This window comes from Ailuropoda melanoleuca, chromosome 17 (assembly GCF_002007445.2).
Source record: "Ailuropoda melanoleuca isolate Jingjing chromosome 17, ASM200744v2, whole genome shotgun sequence".
NCBI classification, from domain to species: domain Eukaryota; kingdom Metazoa; phylum Chordata; class Mammalia; order Carnivora; family Ursidae; genus Ailuropoda; species Ailuropoda melanoleuca.
This window is the reverse complement of record NC_048234.1, coordinates 22,029,653-22,056,564: the sequence shown is the minus strand read 5'-3', so window position 1 is coordinate 22,056,564 and position 26,912 is coordinate 22,029,653. Positions and strand designations below refer to the sequence as shown.

At 45.5% G+C, this 26,912-nt stretch overlaps 1 protein-coding gene across 1 annotated transcript in view; it reads left to right on the top strand.

Moving 5' to 3' along the window:
• SMARCA2 (SWI/SNF related, matrix associated, actin dependent regulator of chromatin, subfamily a, member 2) overlaps positions 1-26,912 on the top strand; it is a 169,883-nt gene that overhangs the window by 52,583 nt on the left and 90,388 nt on the right. Inside the window, exons 11-21 of the mRNA XM_034647334.1 lie at positions 2,522-2,652; positions 2,879-2,936; positions 5,040-5,140; positions 6,484-6,631; positions 9,957-10,120; positions 11,480-11,546; positions 12,209-12,319; positions 15,031-15,273; positions 16,674-16,787; positions 25,063-25,170; positions 25,775-25,861. Of these exons, the coding sequence (XP_034503225.1) occupies positions 2,522-2,652; positions 2,879-2,936; positions 5,040-5,140; positions 6,484-6,631; positions 9,957-10,120; positions 11,480-11,546; positions 12,209-12,319; positions 15,031-15,273; positions 16,674-16,787; positions 25,063-25,170; positions 25,775-25,861 (1,332 nt within the window). The remainder of the gene's footprint in view (positions 1-2,521; positions 2,653-2,878; positions 2,937-5,039; positions 5,141-6,483; positions 6,632-9,956; positions 10,121-11,479; positions 11,547-12,208; positions 12,320-15,030; positions 15,274-16,673; positions 16,788-25,062; positions 25,171-25,774; positions 25,862-26,912) is intronic.

Sequence of the window (26,912 nt, the reverse complement as noted above, 5' to 3'; positions counted from 1 at the left end):
ATGTTTACGAATACGTAGAATGTGTAAAAATCTTAAGTGATTCTATAATTGCATTTTCCCTGTAAATGATACGGAAGCATAAGCTATGACCCAGTTTCCTTAGTGCATTACTAATTTGAAATTATAAAACTCCATAAACACAAACAATTTACATATTTGGTGAGCTGCTTTTTTTTGACATTTTTGTATAGGCTTACGAGAGAGCTTCTCTTCGTAGATCCATCAGCACATTCCTAAATGTGATTTCCGAGGATTCTGAAAATTCTCCTGAATCATGAGACCACAATTACTTATTGGATTTTTTTTTTTTTTCCTCTAAAAACTCAGAAGTTCTCTGCCAGGGATTCACGTGAGGAGGCATAGCCCCAGAGCGGGGTGGGAAGGAGTTTGTTTCAAACTGCCTTCTCCTCTCACAGATTCTGATAAACCTGCTTGGGGGAACCCTTCTAGAATCTGAGCGTGCGAGGCATACTGTGACTGTGAACAGTCCGGATCCAGAGACAAAAGGCTGAAACCGCTATTCCGTGCAGAAACTTCTTGAACAATAAATGTTGCTTAACCACTATAATCTATCGCAAGGAAAGAAAGGATCGGGATGAGTGTCTAATGTGTCAGGCACTCTCAGTGGGCCGCTCTGGGGGAAGAATACTATATATTGGAGCACCTAGACACAACTCTAATTTGTAAAAGCCCCCAGCCTTACCTAAGCACGCCTCACATGGGTGTGTAATTAACAAGCACGCAGGGAGAGATTTAACGTGTTAGCGTGACAGCGCTCTTACCTCTTATTATTTCTGGGGAAAATTCGCCGCTGATCTTGGGCTTGTGACATACACCTTTTTTTTTTTTTTTAATCTTAACACGTGCATTCTGTTTGCTGACGTTGGCAAAGTGGACATCTTGCTCAGTTTGTTTTGAAATAATGTGCTTACACTCTGCCGTGCTCATTCAGGGCCTTTGCCAAAGTTCTAATTCCAGCCACAGCGATTCCCGATTTTCTCTGAGGCATGACATAAGCAATAAAACAGGCTGTGTTACAACAGTTCAAGATAATGGAATATGGCTTTTCCAAGGGAGGTGATAGCAACTGGTAGATTTCCTTCTTTACCACGTGGGTGTGTAGATGACCTTTCACCCGAGGGAGGGTGGAAGCAGCACCCTGGGTGCAGAGTAAAGGTGTCTCCGTCTGTTCCTTTAGCACATCAAAGAAAAAAGAAAAGACAGCCTGGAGTAGGCCTTTTCTTTTTTTAAAGCTTTTTTTTTTGGGTAGATAATCGCTAATATATTGGGGTTTTTGTTTTTGTTTTTATTCTGATGGTGTTTTGTTGAAGGAGAAGGGAGAATGAATTTTTGTTTTTTTGGTCATTTCCTATAAGGTATGGAAGTAAGCGACAGTATCCTGTGTTTCCTGTCATTTTATTTAACTCCAATTAAGAACAATTGAGAAAGAATTCAGAATTACTGAATTGTGTAAACATTGAATTTACTACTTTTACAGGGATCGATAACGGACTGCTGGCAAATCAAGCATTTATCAGCATTTCCAGGCCAGCGAGCGTCTTGCCTGGGGTGTCTGTCCTGCAGGTGTAGTCACCCCGTAATCAGTAGCATTCATTTGCATAGGATTACTCCATTTTTTTAGGCCTTTTAAAACAATTTGTTCTCTGAAGTAGGTTAAACACGGCCTGTGCGCTTTCATTTATTCCCTTAACTTTCTGAGCAAGCCATTTTTCACGAAGAGCCTAGTAATGAACTTCAGCTCAGTCCTGGTCCATTCACCCGTTTTCAGAAGAGCAGGGCTTCTGGCTTTATCTCGCTCCCAGGTACCAGGGGCAGAGCTAGACAGCAGGACCTTTGGTTCTGCAGAAGCTCAAACAGGCCCCTTGCGAGGTGACACAGGTTACAATTCCTCTTTCTTTTCCGCATTCTCTCAGAAATCACGAATTTGCAATAGTTGTTATGGGGGGAGTGTTATTTGGGGGTTAAGGGTTCTTAGTTGCAAATGACAAAATGACAAATGACAACTCTACAAGATTTGTGTAAGAAGGGAATATATTCATAGGATATTGGGTAGTTCATTGGATCTCCAGGCAGCGTGGAGAGCATGTTTGAGCCTAAGGCCGTGCTCTCCTGTATGGCTGGTCAGCGAGGCCGTGGCTGACACGGGGCATTGGCAGGGGCTCGGCACGGCTGGTCCCTGTGCTCTGCCCTCCCTCCGGCATGCCTGTTGCTCCCGGCTTCCCTGAGCCTCAGGCTCCGAATTCCAAGCCTTGGTGAGGGCGTCCAGTTAATGGAGCTGAGGTCTTGCACAGGCACCCTCGGTGCAAGGGAGGCTGGTGTTTTAGTTTCTTTAGTAGGAGGTGACTTCCCACTTCCTGCCAGGACTCATAGGTGGCGAACTTCCCAATCACGGGAAAAGGTTTCAGGTGCCGGGCAGCCAAAAGCCTGAGAAGCATCCAGCACAGAATTAGGAGGCGGTCTTAACACCAGGCGGTGATGTGTGTTTGTTTCTCCTTTCTAGCCCATCGATGAAAGCAGTCAGATGAGTGACCTGCCCGTCAAAGTGACTCACACAGAAACTGGCAAGGTCCTCTTTGGACCAGAAGCACCCAAAGCAAGTCAGCTGGACGCCTGGTTGGAAATGAATCCTGGGTATGGCATTGAAGCAGAAATTCCAGCGTCCAGTGTCATCTTAGATTTCTGTGGTCCGTCCCCGTAAAATCTCAGAACCACAACATGACCTTCGCTGAAACGGTTAACGTTTTTACCTGCATTTGTCATTTGTACATAGAACACGCTAAGTAGGTCATGTGCGTATATGTTGTTTTATAATTAAAAAAAATTAAGTCCCGTATCCTTCCCACTCCTTTTCCTGCAGTTACGAAGTTGCCCCCCGATCCGACAGTGAAGAGAGCGATTCTGATTATGAGGAGGAGGTATGGACATCTCTGTTGGTGCGGCGTATGTGGGAAGCCCCTGTGTCTGGCTGTCACCACGTCCTCCGGGGCTGGCCTCGGGGTGACCTCTGGAGCTGAGAATGCAACCAGACCTGTGATGATGGTGTCTCGGAGTACAATGACTGTGCCAGGGCTCTTGGCGAGTGGCGGGACTTGGAGAATTCTGAATTTATCTGAAACCAAGAGAAGAGAAGCTGGCATTATATGGGAGGTGGTAGAAAGGTCTTCTGGGGAGAACTGGAGATGGGTTACTTTGGGAAGGCAGTGCCACCCCAAAGTTTCCGGTGTCCTTTAGGCCTTAGCGTCTATTTGAAATTCTAAGTCTGGAAGCTTAATAAAAGGCCAACACAGACTTGGGGTTGATAAGGTTATTGATCCTCTTGGTTTCTCTTTAAATGTGATTCTTGTTTAAATCCCTTGGATATTCCCGTTACCCAAAGAGAAGCATATTTCTCAGTGTCTTGGAAGGAACGGTCAATAAGTTTATCTAGAACCTAAAATGGTACTCTTGGATACTTTTAACAGAACTTAAGAAAGAGTAATAAAGGTTTTTTTGTTTTGTTTTTGTTTTTGATCAAATACGAAATGCGTTATAATTACAAATAGAAGGATTAAAAGAAGATTCTATCTCCTTTCTGAGAGCACTGTTAGTGGGTGGTCCTCAATTCTGTTTGCCAGCGTAGAGGAATCCTGGTTCAGAGAGCGCCGTGGCACAGAGGCCATAGACCGGGCGAAGCAGCCCTACCAATCCTATCGCTTACCAGAATTTTAAGACAATTGTGATTTTCTCCTATTTTGTGGCCACCCCTTTTTTTCCCCAAATTAATCTTCTGTGAACACTTGTTAACTTTTACAAAGAGGAGGAATAAAAAAAGTTATGTTAAAAAAAAAAATACCAGTAAAAAACATCTGCTTTGGGCTGGATGTGATTTATTTTTTACAGGCCACTTTTACTCTAAGATCTTTGAAGCTTACAGAAGCAATTTTTAAAATGTTTCTTGTTTTTGGATGAATGGGTCCATAAATGACCCACTGGAAGAATCTTGTCTCTGATCCAAGGGTCAGAGAGCCAGGGAGGGACAGAGGGGCTGCTGAACCCCTAGATGCCAGCCAGGCCTCACAGCCACAGACAGCTCTGGGCAGCTGGGGGTAGAATGAGCTCTGACCTGGGGGTCTACGAACCCAAGTCCCATCTCAGGTCTACCACTCATGGCGAGTCACGTCCCTGCTCAGAGCATCATTCCTCACCTGGAAAACTGAAGGAGCTGGACCGATTCCTCACCTCACTGCCCATCCCCCACCCAGCATCTCAGTGATCCGTTATCATAGGTTTGATCGTTAGCACTAATATCACATCAGCTCATATTTTTTCATTCAAGAGTTATGGGAAAGCATTATTCTCTTAAAACCTGCTTTTCAAGAAATTCCACGGGAGAATGTGGGTTTAGCTCTGAACACCAGTGGTTGGTCGTGGACATAATGACCATGTAGCAAAGCATTCCAGCCGATCAGCAGAACATAGTACGCAGTTGAGAGGAGGAGGTAATGAGTCCTTTGCCAAGTTATTGACAGTTTTCATCGAAATATTCCGAGATCTGTGATGTGAAGTCGTCCCAGAGCAGTGTGTTCGCAAGCACCAGCCCCTCTACCTGGAATGCATGGGGACAGTCAAGTCCCACTGGCATGATCTGGGAGCATTTTTATGAGAAGGGCAGTAGTAAGCCTCTAAGTCTGGCTTTGGAGAGAAGACCGTAGAATGTTTCTAAGCGAGGGCAGGTATGGTGTGCCGGACTCTTTGATAACCAATGATAAATGTCCATCTGCTGTGACTTTTACATATTTATTCTTGGGGGCAAGGGTTCTAATGGATCCTCAGAGGGTTTCTTCTGTTCTCTTGCGCCATGATTTAAACGGAAATGGAATGGCGTATGGCCCGGTTGAGGGAGCTGTTAAAATTACTTTCTCCCTTCGTCGTATTTACTCTGCGAAGCTGAATACCATTCAGTCTCTTTCAGAAAATGCCAATCCTAGAGACGCCCATGTTGAAATGGAATCCTCCCCGTGTCTGTGTTTCCTCCCCAGGATGAGGAAGAAGAATCCAGTCGGCAGGACACGGAAGAGAAAATACTTCTGGATCCAAACAGCGAAGAGGTTTCCGAGAAGGACGCCAAGCAGATTATTGAGTGTGTATCACTTAGTTTTCTCCCTTGTGAAAATGTGTGTCACCAGGATTGTGCTTTACAGATTTTCTTTCAGAAAACTTTGAGGAAGGAAGCCGACCACCTTCATGGCCACATTTCCCTTGAAACGCTGCCGTCAGAGATCACCACCCCACTTGGGGTGCTCGGCTCCTTCCTTCCTCCTGAACCCCCACGTCCAGCCCAGGCTCACTCCTGAGCTTCTCACCCACCTTTGCACTTTGCCCCAGACTGAGCTGATCCGGCTGGCCCCACTAGCTGCCTGCTTGGCTGCCTTCCCCACCTCCCGCAACGGCATCGGTACTCACCCAGGAACGTGCGTGAGAGATGCCGGTCCCCCCAGGTCCCCGCTGCCAGCCAGCCCCCCTCCCACGTGGTCTCCACAGCACCCCAGGACCCCTCAGCACCCCGTCCAAGGGCCAGCTCCGTTCTTCATTCAGACCATTCTCCCTGTCAGCTCTTTGCTTGTGTGGCACTAATCTTAAAACTTGGGGGAAATGATATGTAAAATAGAACATTTAAAAGTAATGAGATTTTTTTTAAAAAAGCAGAAATAGGCATTGTAATATTTTCTCCTTTTTTTAAATTTTATTTATTTGAGAGAGAGAGCGCGAGCAGGGGGAGTGACAGGCAGAGCTGGCAGGGGGAGAAGCAGACTCCCTGCCGAGTAAGGAGCCCAATGCAGGAGTCGATCCCAGGACCCGGGGACCATGACCTGAGTTGAAGGCAGACACTTAACCGACTGAGCCACCCGGGCATCCATATTTTCTCCTTTGATTCCAAGGCTGCAGGCCCCACGCTAGGAAACTTTGTATTCTGGGTCCACCGTGCCTCCTTCCCTGAAGGTTTAGAACCCCCCCCCCCCCCGCCCAGTGGCTCCTCGCTGCCTGTGAAGTTAAATACCAGCTCGCTAGCAAGGCATGGGAAGTGGAAGCCAGCCTGTGTCTTTCCCATCTCTGTGGTCATGTTGCTCCCTCCCTCACGTGCCCGGAAAGCTCTAGACAGCTCTGTGGATAGGATTTATCTTTGCATCTGGAGAGCCCAGGACGACCTCCCTGGCCTCGAGGTCATCTGCAGGGATACGGTTCATGCTCACATCAGTCGTTTGAGGTCAGGCGGGCCTGCAGGCAGGTACTGACTCCACTACCCTTTTCGTGGCCCAGGCACATGAATTAACCTCTAGCTTGCTGCCATTCTGTGAGCATTACCGGTCACGCACTTTAAGCAGAAGAGAGGTGATCAGTAAACCATGCTTACCGCGGCTGTGGTAGGCCTGCCGTTCCTGCACCAGGTGAGCTGTGGATGATTCTCCGCTTCCTCTGTCTCAGGACGGCCAAGCAGGACGTAGACGATGAGTACAGCATGCAGTACAGTGCCAGGGGCTCGCAGTCCTACTACACGGTGGCCCATGCCATCTCCGAGCGGGTGGAGAAGCAGTCTGCCCTCCTCATTAACGGGACCCTGAAGCATTATCAGGTAACTGGCGGTGGGGGGGGAAGGTGCCTTCTTGGCAAGTCACGGCCCTTCTCCTCACTTGGGTTGGTATGTGTCTCGCACCTGCGTACGTGGATTGCTTAAGGAGTTTGATGCTGGTGAGGCCTTTGGGGTCACGTTGCTTGTAATACGGTGATTCTCTCTGGCGCCTGTAAGTCTTGCCTTAGGATGCTTCCGTTTCACCATCTTACTAGGGCATACCCGTTTTCTCTTCCGTGCATTTAGGATAAATTGTGTTGTAAGAGATACGGGTTTAACATTTGGAACGGTTTTATTGTGAGTCTCCTCACAGTGGAAAACCCAGCCACATCCTATGAGTAGAGGGAGCATCAGTGCCTCGTCTCGAAATAAATGAAGTATTTCTTCCAAAACTTCAAGGTTGGCTCTAGTTTAATGCCGTGGATTCAGCTTCTAGGAGCTGCTGTCTACTACATGTATATTTTTTCTAAGACACAATCAAATGGTGAGCTTTGGTGAAACGTACACTGTAAACAGAACAGACGTTTCATTTGACCTTTTGGAATAAGGTCAGCTCCTAACTTCTACCGCCTGCCACTTCGGTGTTTCCCAAAGTGTGTTCCTTGGAACACTTGCTTGATGAGGTATCCCTTAAAAAGAAAAAGAAAAATAGGTCCGTGGTCAAATAAATACGAGAAATACTATCGGCCGCAGGCAGGGTTGCTGTATAATTTACTTTTGCAGATTTGGGTGCTTATGAGAATGAATAGGGGCCCTTGTTATTAATACCAGGCATAAGCCAGGACGATCCTGAGCCAACCAGACATATGGGCACCTTGGCAGTGACCCCTCCCGGTAATCCCTGATGTGCATGAGCACATTCACAACTCTGCAAAAATAAGTGTGTGATCGATGACTGCATATCAGCGTCCTACAGTGAAATCACTTGGATTTCCAATTTCCCAAATTTCTTGGTTCACCCAACTTTATGTTCATATATCCCCTATTAACATCCTGTCATTTAGGAAGTATGTGCTTAAAGTTCTCCATCTTTGTGAACTCGGCTCCCCTAATCTCTTAACACCCAGCACTGTGCTGGCTGCCGCGACATGGGGGTGAAGGGTCCGGGGACTTCGGACCCTAAATCGCTTCTAATGCCACGTTGATTTACTCCTGCGATCCAACGCCTTTCTCATCACTTGTCCTTGCCGCCTTTCCAAACCTATCTCCCCCATTTCCATCTGTGACCTTCATGCCCCTCTTCCTCTCCTGGGCTGCTGTAGACTTCCTGGCATGCCTCTGCGTCAGTCCCCTTCCGGGCTCTTCCTCCACCAACTTCCTCCTTCCTGGACTCTGACCGCCCGCATCGGACCAATGACACCCTTTCCATTTCTCACAAACCGATTCCAACTGTGGCTCAGTGCCCGCCTGGATCACCCTGTCCACGAGTAAACTTTCTGTCACCTGCTGCCTGACAGGTTTGTGTATTATTATTAGTTACGTAACCCTGACATAGCAGGGGTCTTCCTGCTGCTTCCCTGGGAAAGCCACACACGTTTGGTTCGCTACCCGCACCCTCCAGTTCCATGGTCTGGGGAAACCTAAATCACCTCCCACCCATTTTTGTGAATTGTTCCGCCTCCTCTGATGCCAGTTTATGCTTCTGTTTCATCTGGGTTTAACATGAATCCAAAATTCAGCCCCTTTGCCTGTTTTCATTTAAAAAAAAAAAAATCTGCCACCATTGTCCAAATGTTTCTGGCATTTAGTTGACTTTCCTACAGGTCTGGTGGTCTCGGGGTCCTGTTGCAGACCTGCAGCCCCTCCTACTCCCCACTGTGATTTCCTGTCACTTCCCTTCTTCCCTTCTCTGTCTTTGCCCATTCCCTCAGAGCTCTTCCTGTTTCTCTCATCTCTTAGTGTTGCGGTCTTTCTGCAAAATCCGTTAGGATGATTTGGAGTCTTGTGTGGTGCAAGGTACCCTAAGTGGCCTATGAAAGTATTTCTGCAGACCATTGCAGTGCTGTCCCTGAGAAAATCTCTGCCCAATGCAATTGAATATGTGCGCAAGAACAATTTTAAATAAGATTATATGTATTTACATGTACACCGCGCCCTTTCAGCCCCTTCTTGGTGCGTGTGGATATGTGAAAGCTCTTTGTCTCCTCTCTGACTGCAGACTTCTGAAGGGAGCCATGCATTTTGCAAAGCCCAACATCCATCTGCTATACCTCCTTGCGTGGTCCTTTGCACAGAACAGTCACTTAGTAAATATTGAAAATAATTGAATTACTCACTTGGTTCTTACATAAAAGAAATTAAAATTAACATTTCCCTGAGCATAACTTCATTAGCAAGCTAAATTGACTTGAGCAGACATGCATATTTATATATTTGTATATTTATGTATATTCACTTCCATGTAATACATAATATATAATATGTATAAATAGCTATATGTATTATATATTTTATAATATATATGTAATATATATATTATAATATAATATAAATAAACAAATGTATTGAATTGCTCCTACCGTTTAAACCCAACATCTGTGCTATGGTAGCGGTATTGGTATTGGTGATTGGGAGAAGGGATTGGGACAATTTTGTATTCTCACCCCAGTCTTTCTTGTACTTAACACAGGAACTCCACAAAAAGCTGTGTCTCTGGTGCAGGGCTTTCATACTTTAAAAATACGTGGGACATGTTTCCAGGCAGTTGCCCTCCCCTGCGCTGCCCGTGGGGAGCACCCACATGGCCAGTTTCCATGTGAGGCCCCGGAGCTTCCGCTCCGCCAGGAAGTGCCCTCCTGCGGGCCCAGCAGCGGGCCCCGGGCTCCCTGGTCAGCCGGCTTCCTCACGGAGGGGATCCCGCCCCGGGGGGAGGCTCTTCATGGCCCAGAAGTCTGCGTCTAATGATCTCTGATCTGGGTGCCAAACCTGCCTTCTGGTTTGTTTGTCTCTAATCCTCACATTGGCTTTTTGTTCTTGGAGTGGTTGGAATGGATTTTAGTTTGGGTTTTCTTCATTTATACTAACTCTGGTATGTCATATACTGTGAAATGCTAAGTAGGGATGAGCAGCAAAGCTGCTTAAAATCCCACCAGTGCGCTGCAGCCCGTCGTCTCTAAATCTGATTAACACTTAGCACCTGCCAAGCCGCGGGCTGATTACAGGCTTGTATTTTACATTCTTTTTGTGTTGGTGCTTCCCCACGCTCCGACTGTGGGAAATCCAACATATAGCACCGAGGAGTTAAGAAGTCACAGCCTCACTTGAGTTGTATTAGTATTAATTACCTGTGCAGATCTTGGATAATTGAAGCAATTACTCTTCATTTCAGCTCCAGGGCCTGGAATGGATGGTTTCCCTGTACAATAACAATTTGAACGGGATCTTAGCTGATGAAATGGGGCTAGGGAAGACCATACAAACCATTGCACTCATCACTTATCTGATGGAGCACAAAAGACTCAATGGCCCCTATCTCATCATTGTTCCCCTTTCGTAAGTAAAGTCCTTTATTCCGCACTTATCTTTCTGTAGGTTGTAGACGGCCCTATTAGTAGCTTGTCCTTGTTTTTCAAGTAAGGCAGCTTGTGGGGTCACCAGGAGCATCTGATCTGGACTTAAGTTTTCACTTCCCACCCCAGGCCTCTTTGAATCACCATTTAAACACAGGACTGAGCGATTTTATCAGCCCTTAGCACCACGCCATGGTCTACACCGCCCGCACACCGCAGGGCTGTCTTATTTGTCAGCTTAAGCAGCTTGACAAGCAGAAAGGTTTCGATAATCTATTTTTTAAAGATTTCTTGGATTTTTTTTTCCCTTGGCCCATTTCCGAAAGGTTACATATATTCAAAAAGTACGTCCTCTTAAATCTGCCTTGACAGTATCTCTTAAAACAGAGTCGAGATCACAATCGCACATGTGAATTTCGCATTAAACTGCCTTCAGAACGGGCAGTTTAACGGAGAGGTTTTGCTACCCTGCAAGGACCGGTCTTCCTGCTCTCCACTCAGTTCCCAGAGACTGGGCGGTTCCTCGTTAGTCTTTTCCGGACTCTCCTGAGAGAAGGAATACCTGTTCAGAACGGCCCCCCTGGGAGTGGGGTGTCTCTGTCTGCGGGTGTCAGATCGCAATTCTAGTCACTGAGATCTTTGTCCGTCTGGGTGCTAATACAGACTAATGCAGACTTGGATCTGGCCAAACAAACAAACAAAAAGGATTCTGGTTCAGCATTTGCAAATTCTGTCTGAACGAGGACTGTTTGCAGACCTGCTAAATCTGTGCTACCCGAATCCGCAGTATTTAGACAGCCTTCGTATCGTATGGACGTTTCGAGGATATATTTACTCTTCATCTATATTTTGCAAGTTCTGACTCCTGTATTATGGGGACGCTTTCAGGGATTAAAAAAAAAAAAGGCATTCCACATTTCTCTCCCTGCTCCCTCTTGACAGATTTATTTAATATTTTCATGTGCTTTTGTCATTTCTTTTTCCTGACTCAACTTTTCTGTGAACTTACACGGCTGTTTTTAAAGAGTCCCCAAATCGCTCTGGCAATTGCTGTTTTCAATATTGAAATTAAGGTATTCCCCCTCCATCTTTATGCATTTTTTAATTTTTTTTTCTTATGAGATTTCTTAGGAACTGATAAACACACTTGTCATGCTTTGGGGCAGCTTATTTCCCACTTATCTATTATTTCCACACCTTTCAAAGAAATATGTAGTTGAGATATTTTATATTCTCTCGCCCCTTTCAAGGTGAGGCCTGAGCGTGAATAAGAACATCTTTTTAACCACCAACTTTGATACAAATGTCTTTTTCTCTGTGTGTTTTCTTTTTTGTTCTCTAGGACTCTGTCTAACTGGACATATGAATTTGACAAATGGGCTCCTTCTGTGGTGAAAATTTCTTACAAGGTTTGGAATGCTGTATTTATATATAAATGTGGAAAAGCAAAAAATAGACGCTCTTTTTTTTTTCCTTCATTCCATATGCACATCTGTGAACTGTATTTGGTTGTAAAGTTTTGTCATGTTCATCATGTACCAAACAGTGTGAGTTAATCATCCCAAGAAGATTACTGTAATAAACCATAATTACTTTCAGATAGTGAAATGCAGAAGAAAATTGTTAATTATCATATTGCGAGGTTTCTGATGAGAGTAATACAAATGACAAATATCGCGCATTCCGCGTGCCGCCGCCGTGCCCACTGTTGCTGCAAAGTTCGGCAATTACCCAGACCCTGGGCTGCCTGCTGCACGCTCCCATAGAAATGGAGCCTTTCAGCCGAGCAGCGGGTTCTCGGCCACCTCGAGGTTACTGTAATTTCCTTATCCGTCTTCCCCTCCCTCGGTTTTCAGTGGGAAAGCCTGCCTATGAGGGTCTGAAAAGTGTCCAGATGTGCGCGATTTCGCCAAGCACTTTCTTTGTGGATAATGGATCTGTATATGATAATGCATAGAGGTGCCATCCGCAGTCACGTGTCTGGGCTCCATTAAGCCATGAATAGTGAGACAAAATGCACACATTACTTCCATTGGGTAATATATATATGTGTGTATTTCTTTCCATTCAGGGCACCCCTGCCATGCGACGCTCCCTTGTCCCCCAGCTGCGGAGTGGCAAATTCAACGTCCTCCTGACTACTTACGAGTACATTATCAAAGACAAGCACATTCTTGCAAAGGTATGTTTTTTTTAAAAAAAGTTCTTTTACCTCTAATTACGGACCATTGCACTGGAGTGTAAAGTATTCCCCAAATTATACTCATTGGTATAATTTGATCATTAGATGGCTTTTCCCTCTCTCTCTTTCTCTCTCTTTCTTTCTCCCACTCCCTCCCTCTTTCTCAGAGTCAGATGTATTTTGGGAATGGGTTTTAATTTTATGCATGCTTTTTTTTTGTTTCGTTTTGTTTTGTTTTGTTGGCATATGTCCTTGATCCTGGTTCTCTTACCTAGACTCTCATAGTTAATGAGTTTACATCTCTTAAAAAAATTCACCTGGGCCCCTTCTGCAACTCCTTATCTCTCCAGCGGCCCTGAACGTGCTTGTGGAAGAAATAATTGTTTTTGTTGCCCTGGGTTATTGACAGCAGCATGACTTCATTCCTCTTGTGCCTTTGTCTCTCCAAAGATGAGTAGGCACCTCTCCATATGGTCTTCTCCATGTGAACATTTGTCCAGAATGCGGCTTTGGTGCTATTCCCGTGTTAGGTTTTTTCCCCTGGTAAAATAATGGGCCATTGTTTAGATGACTCTGGGCTGTTTCTGTGACTATTCACTCAAAGCTGAGAAAGAGTTGTTTTCTACCTATGACACGCATGTCTCCTAATTTGTACGTCCAAAGTTGTCCTTTAGCCAGAAAATGGAACATTGTTCTTTGATTTCTGTAGCCTTGCCTCCTAATATGTTCATTCAGAATACCTTCTTTTGTGGGACCAAACACGAAAACTTCATTTTTCTTCCTCCGGTAATTTCTTCTACCCTGTGGTGTTTTGGAAGTGCTATAATCCGAAACTAAGTGATGGCCAGAACCGAGCAGAATCTGTTTCTGGGATCTGTTCTCTGTCCACACTAAACCTTTGCTCTGGGAACCGAGAGTTGCCTTCCTGGCATCATAGGAGTTACCATACAGGAAGTGTGCTCCCAGGAGAGGTGTAATCATTGAGATGGCACTGGTGACAAGGCTGTGTTCCTGCTCCCCGTTCTCAGAGAGGAATTTGGCAGTGTCAGAATTGACATGTTTTCGGTAGGACCCTGGGAATGTGTTTGTACATTGGAGATCCTTAAAAAAAAAAAAATCTATCACGTCTTCTGTGTATGTATTTCAGAATTCATCAGAGATGCCTGGTAGTGAGATGAATTGCTTTTATTTGTTGCTGGAGGAATGAAGCTATAGACAGGGGTAGCGATATTTCGTCCAAGCGGAAGACCTAATTGGTAAATGAGTAGATTAGCAAAATCGAAGTCCTCTCTGATTCCGTGTTTATTAGGTCATAAGCTAAATTTAAAAAGTAGATTTCGACTGCTTACTTAGATACATTTGTATCTGCTGGTCTCTTTTCGTGCTATTGCTAAGCTTGGGGTAGCTGTCCGTACACTTCATTCTCAAGGACACTTTTCTTAGAAATAGTGGAGGAAGAGTCAAAACAAAACAAGAGACCCAAAGCTCTGTTTGTTTTTTTTGTTTTGTTTTTTTGTTTTTTACCCAAGCATCCCAGCCTGACTAATGATTTTATATTTCTTCTCCCCCGACTTTACTGTCACTTCTAATGAGGAAGGCAGGGACCATTTAGAATACTCTGCTCGTCTCCTTCCTCTCTCTCTGGGAGCTTTGGAGCAGGATCCGGGGACATCTGAGCACCAGATGCTTTTCTTGGCCATTGCCACTGCTTCGTAGGGAATGAATAGGCTTAGTGGGACATTCCTCATTGTTCTCACTTAAAGAAACTGAGACCAGTGACCTTGAAGAGGGCTGAAGGGTAAGTTATGAGAGAGGAAGGGACCTGTGTGCGGACTTAGGAGGGAAGATTGTGTCATATGGCCCCTCTATTTTTCACACGGTAGTCACGCTGGGAAAGGAGATTGTGTTTAATTCCAAAGTTCTGGCAAAAACATAGGAATGATATTTTAGCATTGTCTTCAGTGCCAGTGAGTATATCCTTTCATTTTAGGTATCTGAAAACAGTGATCCTAGACCTGGCAGGTAAGGACCTGGCAGGTTAAGGAATATGTCTGAACCCAGAGACTCCAGGTTGCCAGATCTGACCTTTTTAAGAGAAGCTGGATGTTCAGATTTTTAAGTGAAATATTCCAACTTTTAAATGTTAGCAACTCATTCAAATTAAGAAGAAAAAAGAACACTGAGCTGAGCCAAGCACTAACAGTATAACAATAGAAGCGAAGGCATGAAGCCAGAGCGTCTCATCTAGAAGTACCTACTGACGCCATCTTGGAAAATCGGTCATTAATTTCTGCGTCAAGTAGAGAGCTCTCTTCTCTTCTTGCTCTGAGCCGAGGCAGCATGAACACTAAATCGGGGATAGCCATCATGGTCTAGCATTAATAGGAGTGTTGGTTGGGGAGACACAGGAGCTAGTCCTGGCCCAACCATTACATCCCGGGCCCAAGTTCTCCTCTTTGGTGAGAGCAATTTGGAATCACATGGCCCCTAAGCAACACTGTTGCTTTGACATCCCATTATCACGGGATGTATTACACGATCTATCAAGTGTGAGAAACAGACTATTGAGTTTTTTTTTTTATCCGAAGGAGAATCATACCATATTATGCACAAAGTCTGAATTCCTTGGTTTTCCACACCACGCTTGCCTGTCGGAAGTGGTTATATTTTCGTTTGCTCACCGCATGTTGGTCCTTCCTCTTGTGTTACAGATTCGGTGGAAATACATGATTGTGGATGAAGGCCACCGAATGAAGAATCACCACTGCAAGCTGACTCAGGTCTTGAACACTCACTATGTGGCCCCCAGAAGGATCCTCTTGACTGGGACCCCGCTGCAGAATAAGCTCCCGGAACTCTGGGCCCTCCTTAACTTCCTCCTTCCCACCATTTTTAAGAGCTGCAGCACATTTGAACAGTGGTTTAATGCTCCATTTGCCATGACTGGAGAAAGGGTACTGGTCTAACTTTTGTATTTTGCACTGTATGGCAGTGAAATGAACGTAAAGAACCCAAAGCTGAGAATGTTAGGGCCCCAGAAAACCGTAGGGTTGACAACATCGCTTACTTTACAAAACTCATCAGTGGGTGCATATGTTCTCTTTCCAGGGTTATCTTCTGTCCTAAGAAAATGGATCTAGTGATGGGTCTAGGGTCCTAGGATCTCGGGTACTTGGTCTTTTGCGAACACGTGAATCAGGCCACTAAAGAATGATCCTGACTGATGGAATCCTCATCTGTATGGGCCACAGGGAGGATGAATGGAAAGATAGTTGTTGAATCAATTTAACCAGATCAACCAAACCAACTGAACACAAACCTGAGAGCAGATACTCCCTTGTTATAAACTTGGGCTTCTCTTCCAACTGTTTCCCGATGAAGAGTTTGTGTGTGAAACTGAACCAGCTCACGCTAATTTTCTGTACACATTTTTTCCAGTTTTAGTGTGAGCCTCCGTTTTGTGTCTACATTAATACTCCTCAAATCCCGGAGTAGCCATTTTCACATTTCTTACTATCATTCCTTCCACCATCTATCTTCTCTTGGAGCTCATTCATGAAAGGAAGACACGGGCCATTGCAAGAAAAGGAATGGGTACCTGTCCTTTTGATTAGTGGTTTCTTAACTGTGGGAATGAAAAGTCACTTAGAAAGCTTTCGGGACATTTATGTTGGAACTATTCAGCTCTTTAATTTCGAAGTACATTCTAGGGACCTTTGTCTTTTGTCAGTAACTCATGGGCCTGCCCCTTTGTGGAAAGGAACGTCGATCAAGTCTGCCCCCTAGAGGTTCATAGAGAGACGTGGCGTAGAGGTTCTAGAGAAGGTGCTGCAGAAAGAGGACTGACCGAGATCAGAGCAGAGGGAGGGCCGAGTGAGGTAGAGAGGCTTGGCCACCCGCCACCATCCCCTGGGTCTACTCTCTTCTTTTCATGTTTAGGCCTTGTCGCCTTGGGGTGTTTCTGTGTCTGAGACAATCCAAGTTAGGAGCCTAACTTAAGGCTTCGACTTGGAGTAGAACCATTGCCCCTTTACTTGGGTTCTGTCTCAGTTTTCAGTAAGGATTTGTGGCAGTCCTATCCAAAAAAATTCTGAGCTGGGAGACCAGTGGCTCTGGCCCCTTTCCCATGGACTCCATAAGACAGAGACACCCATTTAGAGACCATGTTATCACCACCTGGCACATGGGAGGAGGATTCTGAGGTGTGCATAACAGGTAAAGACCTGGCCTTGATGGACATAAAATCGCAATCACGTTTCACAACAGATTAATAAAGGTAACCCGAAAGCGTTATTTCGTGAAACATCATTAAAGAAAAAAAACCACGTCCAACTCATGTGAGGTTCTCTCGTAGGTGGACTTAAATGAAGAGGAAACTATATTGATCATCAGGCGTCTACATAAGGTGTTGAGACCATTTTTACTGAGGAGGCTGAAGAAGGAAGTCGAGTCCCAGCTGCCAGAAAAGGTACGTTGCAAATTCAAAAGCTGTGGCTTCTTTCCCTGCCGATCTCCCAAGTATCTGTGTCTGAAATTGTGTTTCTAAAACAGCAGGCTCATGTTTTAGTCCCAGGTATCTTGGAAATATCGTACAGGACATTTTTGTTTGATAGAAGCTAGAGGTTTTAATATAGAGGGAGAGAAGGGAAATTCCCATATTTTCAACCTGGTTTTCCCTGAAGCTTTGGGGCCGGCTTTTGTAAAATTACCAAATTCATTGAGTCTCCTGACATTTTCACTTTCACTTACATCAACATTATAAATGTAGGTTTTTGTGTTTTTTTTTTAAGTTTTTAACCTTGTTAAGTTCACTCTTGCAGGCGCCACCGAATTGACCTGCTCGTGAGTCAAACAAGGATATGAGTTTGGGTCTTACATCAGCATCAGAAGGCCTCATAAACATTTACCAGGTTTCCTAGACATTTATTTAATGCTCGTGATGCTTGTGATGTCACTCCTCGGGTAATAAGTGAAAAACAGAGTTCCTGCAAATTACAGACACATCACCTGATTATTCTTGGACATGGTTTTCATCCCGCACCATAAAAATTAAGTTCCTGTGAATATTTTAAGCAGGTATTTTTCAGATGGTGTTTTGCACACTGATATCAAAGTGCTTTAGAATATCTTTCGAGCCCTTTGCTCCACATTTTTTGGTTTGGTTTGGGTATTAGTTTAATATGTTCCTGATCATATTTTGGAACCACATGCTTCTGAGTTCTAACTTTATTCTCTTAAAGATAGGTTTTTCGGCATTGTATACTGCCTGTTGCAGGAGAGGTATTTGGATTTGAGCTTCCCAGTTCTGAAATGTGTACTTTGCGTCACTGTGTTTTTTCTGCGTAAGGACTCTGTCTTTTTGTACAGACTGGTTCATTCTATTCATTTCTTAAGTGGGAGTTGACAAGAGAGCGTACGAAGTTGATCACTTTATTAAGAGAGAATTTTGTTCCCGATTCCCCTATTCATTAACCGTCAGGAAGAAAAAAGTTAACATAAGCACAGGTCTTATATCATGCTTATCCCAGCAGAAGCCTACATATTTAAGTATTTCGTTTTGCTAGTGAATGCATCTTGGGGATTGAATGCTGTTGACATTCTTTTGACTCCCTCTGGTCTTGGCGTCTTTGGGTAACCCCCTTACTATTCAAGGTGGACCTTAGTTAGTGAATAAACTGGGGAATGGGTCCAGTGGTCATGTGGGCACCATGAGCCACTTCCCAGCAAGAGATCCTGCAAGGTAGAGAGATGGATGTTACTGATTTTAACGTGTCCTAGACTTCTGTTTCTTTGGCAGAGGTATAAAATCAAAGGTAATTAACTGAAGTCCTCCATTTATTCATTCTGTAAAACTTCTTCATCTTATTTACTTAATTTCCAGGACTGGCAAATATAGATTGATTCTTAAAAGTGCATCACATGTTGGAAATATGCCCTGTTTGAAGAAAATCCATTCTATAAGAATCCAGACTTGCCCAGCATAAGGGTTATGAGGTGATCGGTTGTATCATAAAGGAATCCTTCACTTTCCTAAAATATTTATTTCACTGCTCCTTCCACAAAAGAGCTTCCTGAGTGTTGGTAAACTTAAAAAAAAAAACAGCGTTAGATTATAGAGAGCGTGGTCCTGCATAAAGTACACTTACAGTCTTTGATACCGGAGTATTATTTGAGGTATGGTAACTGCCCCGTGTGTGGTGTGTTATCTACGGACAAGCTCCCTTTTATGCAGGCAGCTTGGTGGAACGGAAATCATGGGCTTTGCCTGTGGGAGAGGACATGGGTCCCTATCACGGTCCCTGTCTCTCACTAACCGTGTGACGTCTGTCAGTTAGTCCAGTGGGGCTCCGTGTTCCCATCAGTGAACCAGCAAAGAAATACTACCTGCCCCACAGAAGAGTTGAGAGGACTGAATGGATGTGGGACCCATGAGTCGAAGCCTGGCGTGCGGTAGGCTCTCACCTCGTGACAGTCGCGGCCACCGTACTCCTTAGTGTCAACTCCTGTTGCTGTCTTACTGACTTCTAGTTCTCCTTTCTGTTCCCCTCAAGTTCTTTCTCACCACACGCTCCTCCTCGCGCTTTCAGCGGCCCTCCCGCACCTCTGTGCTCATCACCCTTTCCAGGGCACTCGGGGAACTCATCACTGTGGGCAGCTGTCGGTGTCATTCGGCCTGTGTCCCCTCTCTACTTTTTCTGTCTTGTTAGGATTTTTTACCTGAGGGAAGTTGGCCACTGAAGTGTTGTCCTTGGGGGGTAAGGAGCTTCCCTCTGCCACCATCTGCTTACAGCCACAGACAACGCGGATGTCTTTCTCAGCCTCTATAAAGAGCCTGGACAGGAATTCTGGCTGATGGCAGAGAAAAGGCCAACTATTCCACGGCAGTAATTCTCCACAATGCTCTCATGAAAAGCCACCAGTTAGAGAAATGTTTTTTAATTTTATTTTTACATTTACATATAAAATCCACTCTTTGGGGTATAGAGTTCTGTGGGCTTTGAGAAATGCGGTTATGCGAACCACACCCACAGTCAAAATGCAGAACAGTTCTCCCTCCCAGTACCCCCCCCCCCCCCCCGAAGTCCCTGGTGCTGCTTGTTTTTAGTCAAATCCTCTCCGTAATGCTTAGCCTCATGTGACCACTGATCAGTTCTCCAGCCCTAACACTCCGCCTTTTCCAGAATGTCGCAGGGATGGAGTCAGACGTCATGTCTCATCATCAGACCTTCTGCATCTGGTTTTTTTTTCACTCAGTGTAATATGTTTGAGCTCCGTCCAGGTTGTTGCCCATATCCAGGGTTGTCTCGTGTTTACTGTTGAGTTAGTATTCTAGTCTATGGACGAGCCATAGTGGGTCCGTCCATTCAGTGGAGGGGACAGTTGGGTTGTCTCTGGTTGTTGACAATTATGGATGCATCTACTGTACACATGATGCGTAGGTTTTCTTTTCACTGGAGTGAAGACCCAGGGGCAGGATTGCCGGGTCCCGCGGTAAGTGCATGCACAGCTTTATAGGAAACTTCTGGAACCATTGGGCAGTTGAACCAGCAGTGTCTGAGCCTTGCGTTTCCTCCACGTTCTTGTCAGTCCTCATCGGGTGCTGTCAGTTTGCTTGACATTTTTAGCCATTTCAGCAGGTATGCACTGGTACCGCATAGTGAATCTGCATTTGTCACTGGTACCGCGTAGTGAATCTGCATTTGTCACTGGTACCGCGTAGTGAATCTGCATTTGTCTAACGTCTACAGATGCTGGACACCTTTCCCTTGCTTCTTTGGCACCATATGTCTTCTTTGATGAAACGGTGCTCAAATCTTTTGCCTGTTTGTTTGCTTGTTCTTTAATTGGGTCATTTCTTTTCTTATTGTTGAGTTTTAAGCTAGAAAAACTCCTAAAAATACGAAATCTATTTTATGTGTACTAAACAGTCATTCTGTCTAGTATAGCCGGAACGAGCTCGGATAGAACTAAAGCAGGCATATAGGGGTCAAAAGTTTGATAAGTGCAGCTGTACTTCATAGCAAAATTAGTTTTCATGGATGAGTATTTAATAAACACGAGTTTTCGTCAGTGAGCATTTAATAATGTCATGAGTCCAATGACACACCTAATGAGGAAGGGAAGGTGTCATCCCCCCAGCACCCCTGACCCCACCGTAGCATAAAATCCACCATTATACCCAGGAAAGAATGGCAGCTCGGACGAAAGGGCGTATATAAAACCTAACGTAAACTAAGTACAAATTGATTTTGCGATGTACCTCCTATTTGGGGTTGTCTGTGCTGACTGTCCGCTTTGTTAATTCATAACCAAGAGCCAACTACACGTGCAGACGGATGTATATATATTGATGTCTAAATATGCTAAAATATGTATACAATGTTGGAGGTCGACTAGAGGCTGACCTACCTAAAATCGATCCTAATTTTGATTTAATCTGTATGAAACAACAAATCAGCTTCGCTGAGATGGGCAACTTGTATGTTCGTGATATAAACGTTCAGAATGCTTGATGTAGTTAATCATTACTTCATTCCTCTCTTGCCCCATAGATTCCAGAACCTGGGACTTTGAAATATGGCATCTTATTGTTTGGAAATCTCAGTTCAGAAAGTGATAATATATCACACTGTAGTCTGGGTGCATTGTTCCAATAATACATCCTTTTGGGAGGGACGTTGTAAGTAAAGAAGAGTATTCAGGCAGAAAGTATGAGTAAAGCCTGAATACTTCTCTGGGGGTGGGTGGAGGAGACTCCCGGCCAGTACGGTCACCTGATGTCGCTCCTTCTAGGGACCGGTTTGATCACCTACTGAGGTAAGAATTCTTAGGAGAGAATTATCCTGTACGTGAGGTCAGCACCTCAGTTTTACATATAACTTGAGCAAAACTAGCCCCACGGGCTCTCGCCACCTCACTCATGGGGGTCTCCTCCCTCTGGAAGAGACTTCATTTCCTGCAGTGGCAGCATAGTTCGAGAGACTTCATTCCTGCCGTCATCAGGAGCCATCACATCTGCAGGGGTCAGCTCAGACCCAGCAGAGTTTAGGGGGCACAATTATCACAGAAACGTCTCTCCCTTGGTCCCTGTCGGTCGGTCTGTATGTCTACCTTATAACCGTTCAGTCTGTCCTTTTCCTAGCAGGTAGCTCTGGTTGGCTGCCTGCCGTGTGTGTAGCGGGGGTGGAAGGTGCAGGGGTCACCCCAGAAACAGGCGTGGTGTGAGAGGTCAGCAGACAGGGTGTGGCGACACAGCCTACTCACCTTGGATGAGGGCATGACGCTAAAAGGCCACATCATGGACCCCATCCAGATGAATAATGCAGGCATTCAAGCCCTTTAGGGCAGGGGTCTCCACAACACACCCTTGGGGGTGGTGTTTGGGCAGGGGTGTCTACTAGTACTCCATTGGGATCCAGAAAGAAGATTCTAGAACTTCCGTTTATATTCTAAAAATTAAAAAATAGACTTTGTTGATATTTGCCATACAGACTGACACCAGTGCCCACGTGTGTGATCAGAAAGTCAGTCATGTGCCTGGGTTGGATTGGGGAGGTCATCCTGGGGGGAGCGTGAGAGGGAGCACCACCACCGGGGAATCCGACCGCCCCCATCCTCAAAGCCCCACTCCTGCACTTGCTGTCTGTCATGAGGTGGGGTGCGATTCCCTGTGCCCAGACCAAAGGATGCAGGATGATCTAATTTTAACTAGACCAGCACTCCTGGCCCCCAGCACGGACAAAGGGCTTAAAAAGATTCTGCAAAGGAGTGCAGGTTGAACACGAGAAGAACATTAGCATAGGTAAACAGAAGGCAGTCCTGTCTCTTCTATTCCTGGTATGGGTTTTTATCAGCCACATCGTAGGGTAATTGGGCTGGAATTGGCCAAAAATAATTATATGTCATCAAATTGGCCCCTTGAAATCAGTCGGTTGCCTTTACCTTGACAAGCATACCCTAAAAGTCCCATGTGTCTTTAAACCTTAACGTTAGGGCATCTGTATAATTCATAAAGTGATATATAGGCACGTATTGGAAGGATGTGCTCTAGTGTGTCTTCTGGTAAGGGGATGCCACAGAAAAAGCTTAATAACCACTTTGGGGGAAATGAAAGGAGAAATTGACTTTGGCTTGTAGCTAGGGTGATTGGGGAAGATGTAAGAAGCCCTCAAAGTAGAGTAGGAATTAGGAAAGAGGCAATAAGAGTCACCCCCCCCCACCCGAACCCCAGGCCTAGAGAGAAGTCAAACAAAGCTTGGAATTGTCTGAGAAGGTGCGGGGAGCAAACGTCAGACACAGTTTTGCGCTGATGACAGTGATCGCGATCACGTGTACCAGACCAGCTTCTGGTATCCCCTGATGGTGAAGGGGGAGGGTTAGCGAGACTTCCCCGTCTTCAAGCAGCTGTTGGGTCCTCGGGATGGGCTTGTCTCTCTGCTGATTCGAGTGCCGCGGGCAGGCGTAGCATCTGTGTCTGTGTGGTATCATCGTACGCGCCTCCTGCTTCCCAAACTCCTTCCCCTCCAGCGCCTAGCAGTAGCTGACTGATGGGAAGGGGGTTGAGGGTGCCGCCCCTAGATCTGTATCTGCTGTCCCCTAACTCACTGAAAAGCAAGCAGCAGCCGTCCGTTCCTGCAGGGAGTCCCCAGTGGCGGTGAACATGGGAAAGCTTGAACGTCTCCTTGGCCATCCTTAGCATAGAGCTTTGAAGAGTGGGTTTGGTTTCCAGTCCTAACTGCACCATTAAATGCCCCTATCACTTTGAGCCAGTCTGTTAATTTTTCTGATGCTCAGGTTCTCTATAAAGTGCAGACACGACACATGACCCTGTCCCAGAGCTCTTATGTGGTAAAATGAGAGAAGGCACAGAAGGCATTTTGCGTAGGTCCTGGGCCACAGAAAGAGCTCAGTGATATTAGCCCTCAGTGATATTGTGCCTTTAAAAAAAAAAAAAAAAGATTTATTTACTTATTTTAGAGAGAGGGAGGGTCAGAGGGAGAGGGAGAAGTAATCTCCTACAGACTCCCCGCTAACCACAGAGCCAGACACAGGGCTCGATCTCATGACCCTGAGATCACGACCTGAGCCGAAACCAAGAGTCAGACGCTCAGCCAACTGGGCTACCGAGGCGCCCGCCTTGGTGCCATTTTTATGCTCCTCCTGGTTGCAGCCTGACGTCGTCTAACACATTTCTTCACTGTGATCGAATTTCTTTGAGTGAACAACTCTCGATAAAGTCAAAGTACTTTACAAATAGGACACGATCAGGCATCTAAAACAAAAAGCCTGTAGCAAGTGCATTCTTATTTATTAAACTGGGGGATTTCTGTTTCCCCCCCCCCCCGCCCCGGCCAAGGTCATTAAAAACAAAAACATGTATATGAAAGGTCACCTGCTTTTCTTAACTTTTCTGCAAAGAAGCCAGCCTTTCTCCAGTCTTATCTGGTGCATCAAAACAAGTGGCGAAAGGCTAGTAATTACAGTTCCATCTGGCCTGACAGGTTCCTTCTGAAGCCACAATTGAATGAATATTCAACTTCTTTTCATCTGTGACCTCCTCGCCCTGGCCCTCAGAGCTGAAAATAACCTGATCATTTTTAATCAGTTTATTAAACATTAGGCAGCTTGCTGATTTACTTTTAATCACATTCTGCAGATTTCTAGGCATTTATCTGACATTTATTATGAAAATTGCACATTTGTATTCTGGGGATGTTTATTTTTAATAAAGAAAATAATACTGGGAAATAATCAAGGCAGATTTTATGCATTAAGAACGTGCTAGAAGTATTGCAGGTGTGTGCTAAGCCAAGGGCATGTGAATTCCCTTTAACTGTTTTAGATCAAATTTTTTTTTTAATAGTCCAACTGGAGGCCCACAAGGTTTTGCTTTCTTTAGGTGGTCATAAAGTTCTGTTGTGTCCAATTCTGGATTAATTCCTCTCCCCCACCTGCTGTCCTCACAGGTAGTATTCTCTTGTCTCTGAAAAGCAGAGGTTAATGGCAGTCAACGTAGGGCTGTTACAAATCTCACTTGTGGATTAGTACTGGGGGTCTCTGCATATGTCCAGTGAAAAAATTGTCTTACAGGGGCACCTGGGTGGCTCAGTCAGCTAAGCATCTGCCTTCGGCTCAGGTCATGATCCTGGGGTCCTGGGACCGAGGCCTGCATCGGGCTCCTAGCTCATCGGGGAACCTGCTTCTCCCTCTCCCTCTGCCTGCCACTCTGCCTACTTGTGCTCTCTCTCTTTCTCTGTCAAATAAATAATACAATCTTGAAAAATAATAAATAAATGTCTTACAGAGCAAATCTTGGGATATTGGGCAGTCAGTGTTTTTCTGTTCATATGAAAGGGTGTGTAGCTGGAAAGTGGAAGAAATACTAGGAAGAAACTCTATATTGAGCATCTTTGAATTTGAACATTTTGTAAGCCTCTCTCTCTCTTTCTCTCTCAAATATGGAGCAAGTCAAGCAATTTCAGAAAACGTGACCCCAGCCTCAGTCACATTCACCCTTTGGCAGGTCCCTCCATCATTATGCTACTTTTAGCAGCGATGACCGATGACCGCGGTCTCCACCACCACTCCCACCCCACCCTCCACTCCGGGAATCTGGGGAGGGGAAATGGAGGGACCTGCAGCGTTCCAGGACTGCCGTCTGTGGCCACATCCCAGCCGTCTTCTCAGAATATAGGCACCTTCTCTCTCCTGCTCTTACCTACTTGCTATTCTTTCTCCCCCAGGTTGAATATGTGATCAAGTGTGACATGTCCGCGCTGCAGAAAATTCTCTACCGCCACATGCAAGCCAAAGGGATCCTCCTCACGGACGGCTCAGAGAAAGATAAGAAGGTACATTTCGGAAGATGATGCAACTTCACCTGTTGTCTGTCTTCCCACAGCCGTGACGTCACATACTCCCAGGGGGCGTCCCTGCTAATGCTGATCTGTTAGAGCACATTTCTGGGCCTTTTCTCTAGCTGTCCTAGCTGCCAAAGGAAATCTCGTAATCTCTTAATTGCAGACTGCATTGGGGCAGGAGGAATGGAGTAAGTTCATGTCACCAAAATAGGTTTTAGTTCTGCTCGCGTCAGTTCTGCAGGGAAGATGTTCTGCCTGAATGTGGGCCGGCACCTAAGAAGGTTTTAAAGTCCTGTGTCACTCCCTGGGCATCTGTTCCTGGCTTCTGTCTTCCCAGAACCCCGGGGAACAGAGAGTCATGTCACAAAGCCGTCAACTCGACAGGATTCCCTCCTGGAGGATCAGTTAGTCACCAGATAGGTGTTCTACCTGTAACTCAGAAACTTCTGTATAACAAGAACCTTGGGCCCCGACGGGCACAGGTTACAGAAAAGACCTACGGTGCTTTCTGTAAAAGCCTGCTTTTTAAAATGGGCGGTGTCCGGTCCGTTACCAGTGTGTTTGTTTTGTGTTTACTCTCTCCGCCCGCTCTCAGGGGAAGGGAGGCGCCAAGACTCTCATGAACACCATCATGCAGTTGAGAAAAATCTGCAATCACCCCTATATGTTTCAGCACATCGAGGTAAGTCTGCGCTCCCTGCTTTGGTTCGGATCCCGACTGCGCTCTTCCCACGACTGCTACTTTTTTTAAAAAGGAGGAAAGAAAGAGAGGGGGTTGAAATATGCGTGGACGTTGAAATGACATGTTCTGATAGCTCGACAAGCCGAATTAACAAACGTGAATTTTCCGGTCATGGATTCTCATTGGCACCAAGCACTTGAGCATCTGGAATTTTATAAGCAAGGGTTTGAAGCATGGAGAAAATAGTGCAAGCTCGGGCTCATTATGTGGGTTTGGGTAAGTGCTGTGAATTGCCTTGTTATGGTAGGAGTGGTGAAATTGCAGGTAATGATGAATACATCCAGTTTCCTCAGAAGGATGCTATGAAGAATATTAAAATAATGTGTCGGTACCTGTTGAAGAGGAAGATGCTCTCGAAAAGACGCTGCCTTTCGTTCGGCTACTTAGATCTGCACTTTTCCTCTCTGGCGTCTGTCCTGACGATGTAAATCCTGGCTTTTATCCTGACGCTCTGGTCTCACAAAGCTATTTTTAGGGGCGAGGACATTTTCTGCCCCGTTCACTGCGTGTAAATAAGTTTCCTAAATTGACAGAATTTCTCCCCAGTGGGAGCAATTGACCTGAGCAGGAAGGAGAAGGAGCCAAACCGTAGGCTCCGCTGTTCAGTGTTGCTGGTGCATGTGGTCGTGGTGGGGCCTACTTTCCACTGCGCATGAGCAAGGGCTCCAGGGACCAGGTCACCGCAGGCGTCCAGTGCCTGCACCGGTTCCTTAAAAGGGAAATAAATAGAAGGTTCCGGAAAATCAGAATTTTAATAATGACAGTATAAAAATCGAGTTCGAATACCCCTGCCTTTGAAATATTCTTGCCTTCGACGATTCTGTGTTTTGCTTTTTTCTCCCTTATTTTTGGCAATCGCGCTTGTCAGAGAAGAGTATTTATTACACGCCCTCTACCTGTTCTGGAGACCTGTCCCAGCCTGACCTGGCTGTTGCCTCCCCATCCAGACGGCAGAGTGTCTATAGGCTGACAAGCTCTAGATCCAAGTCAG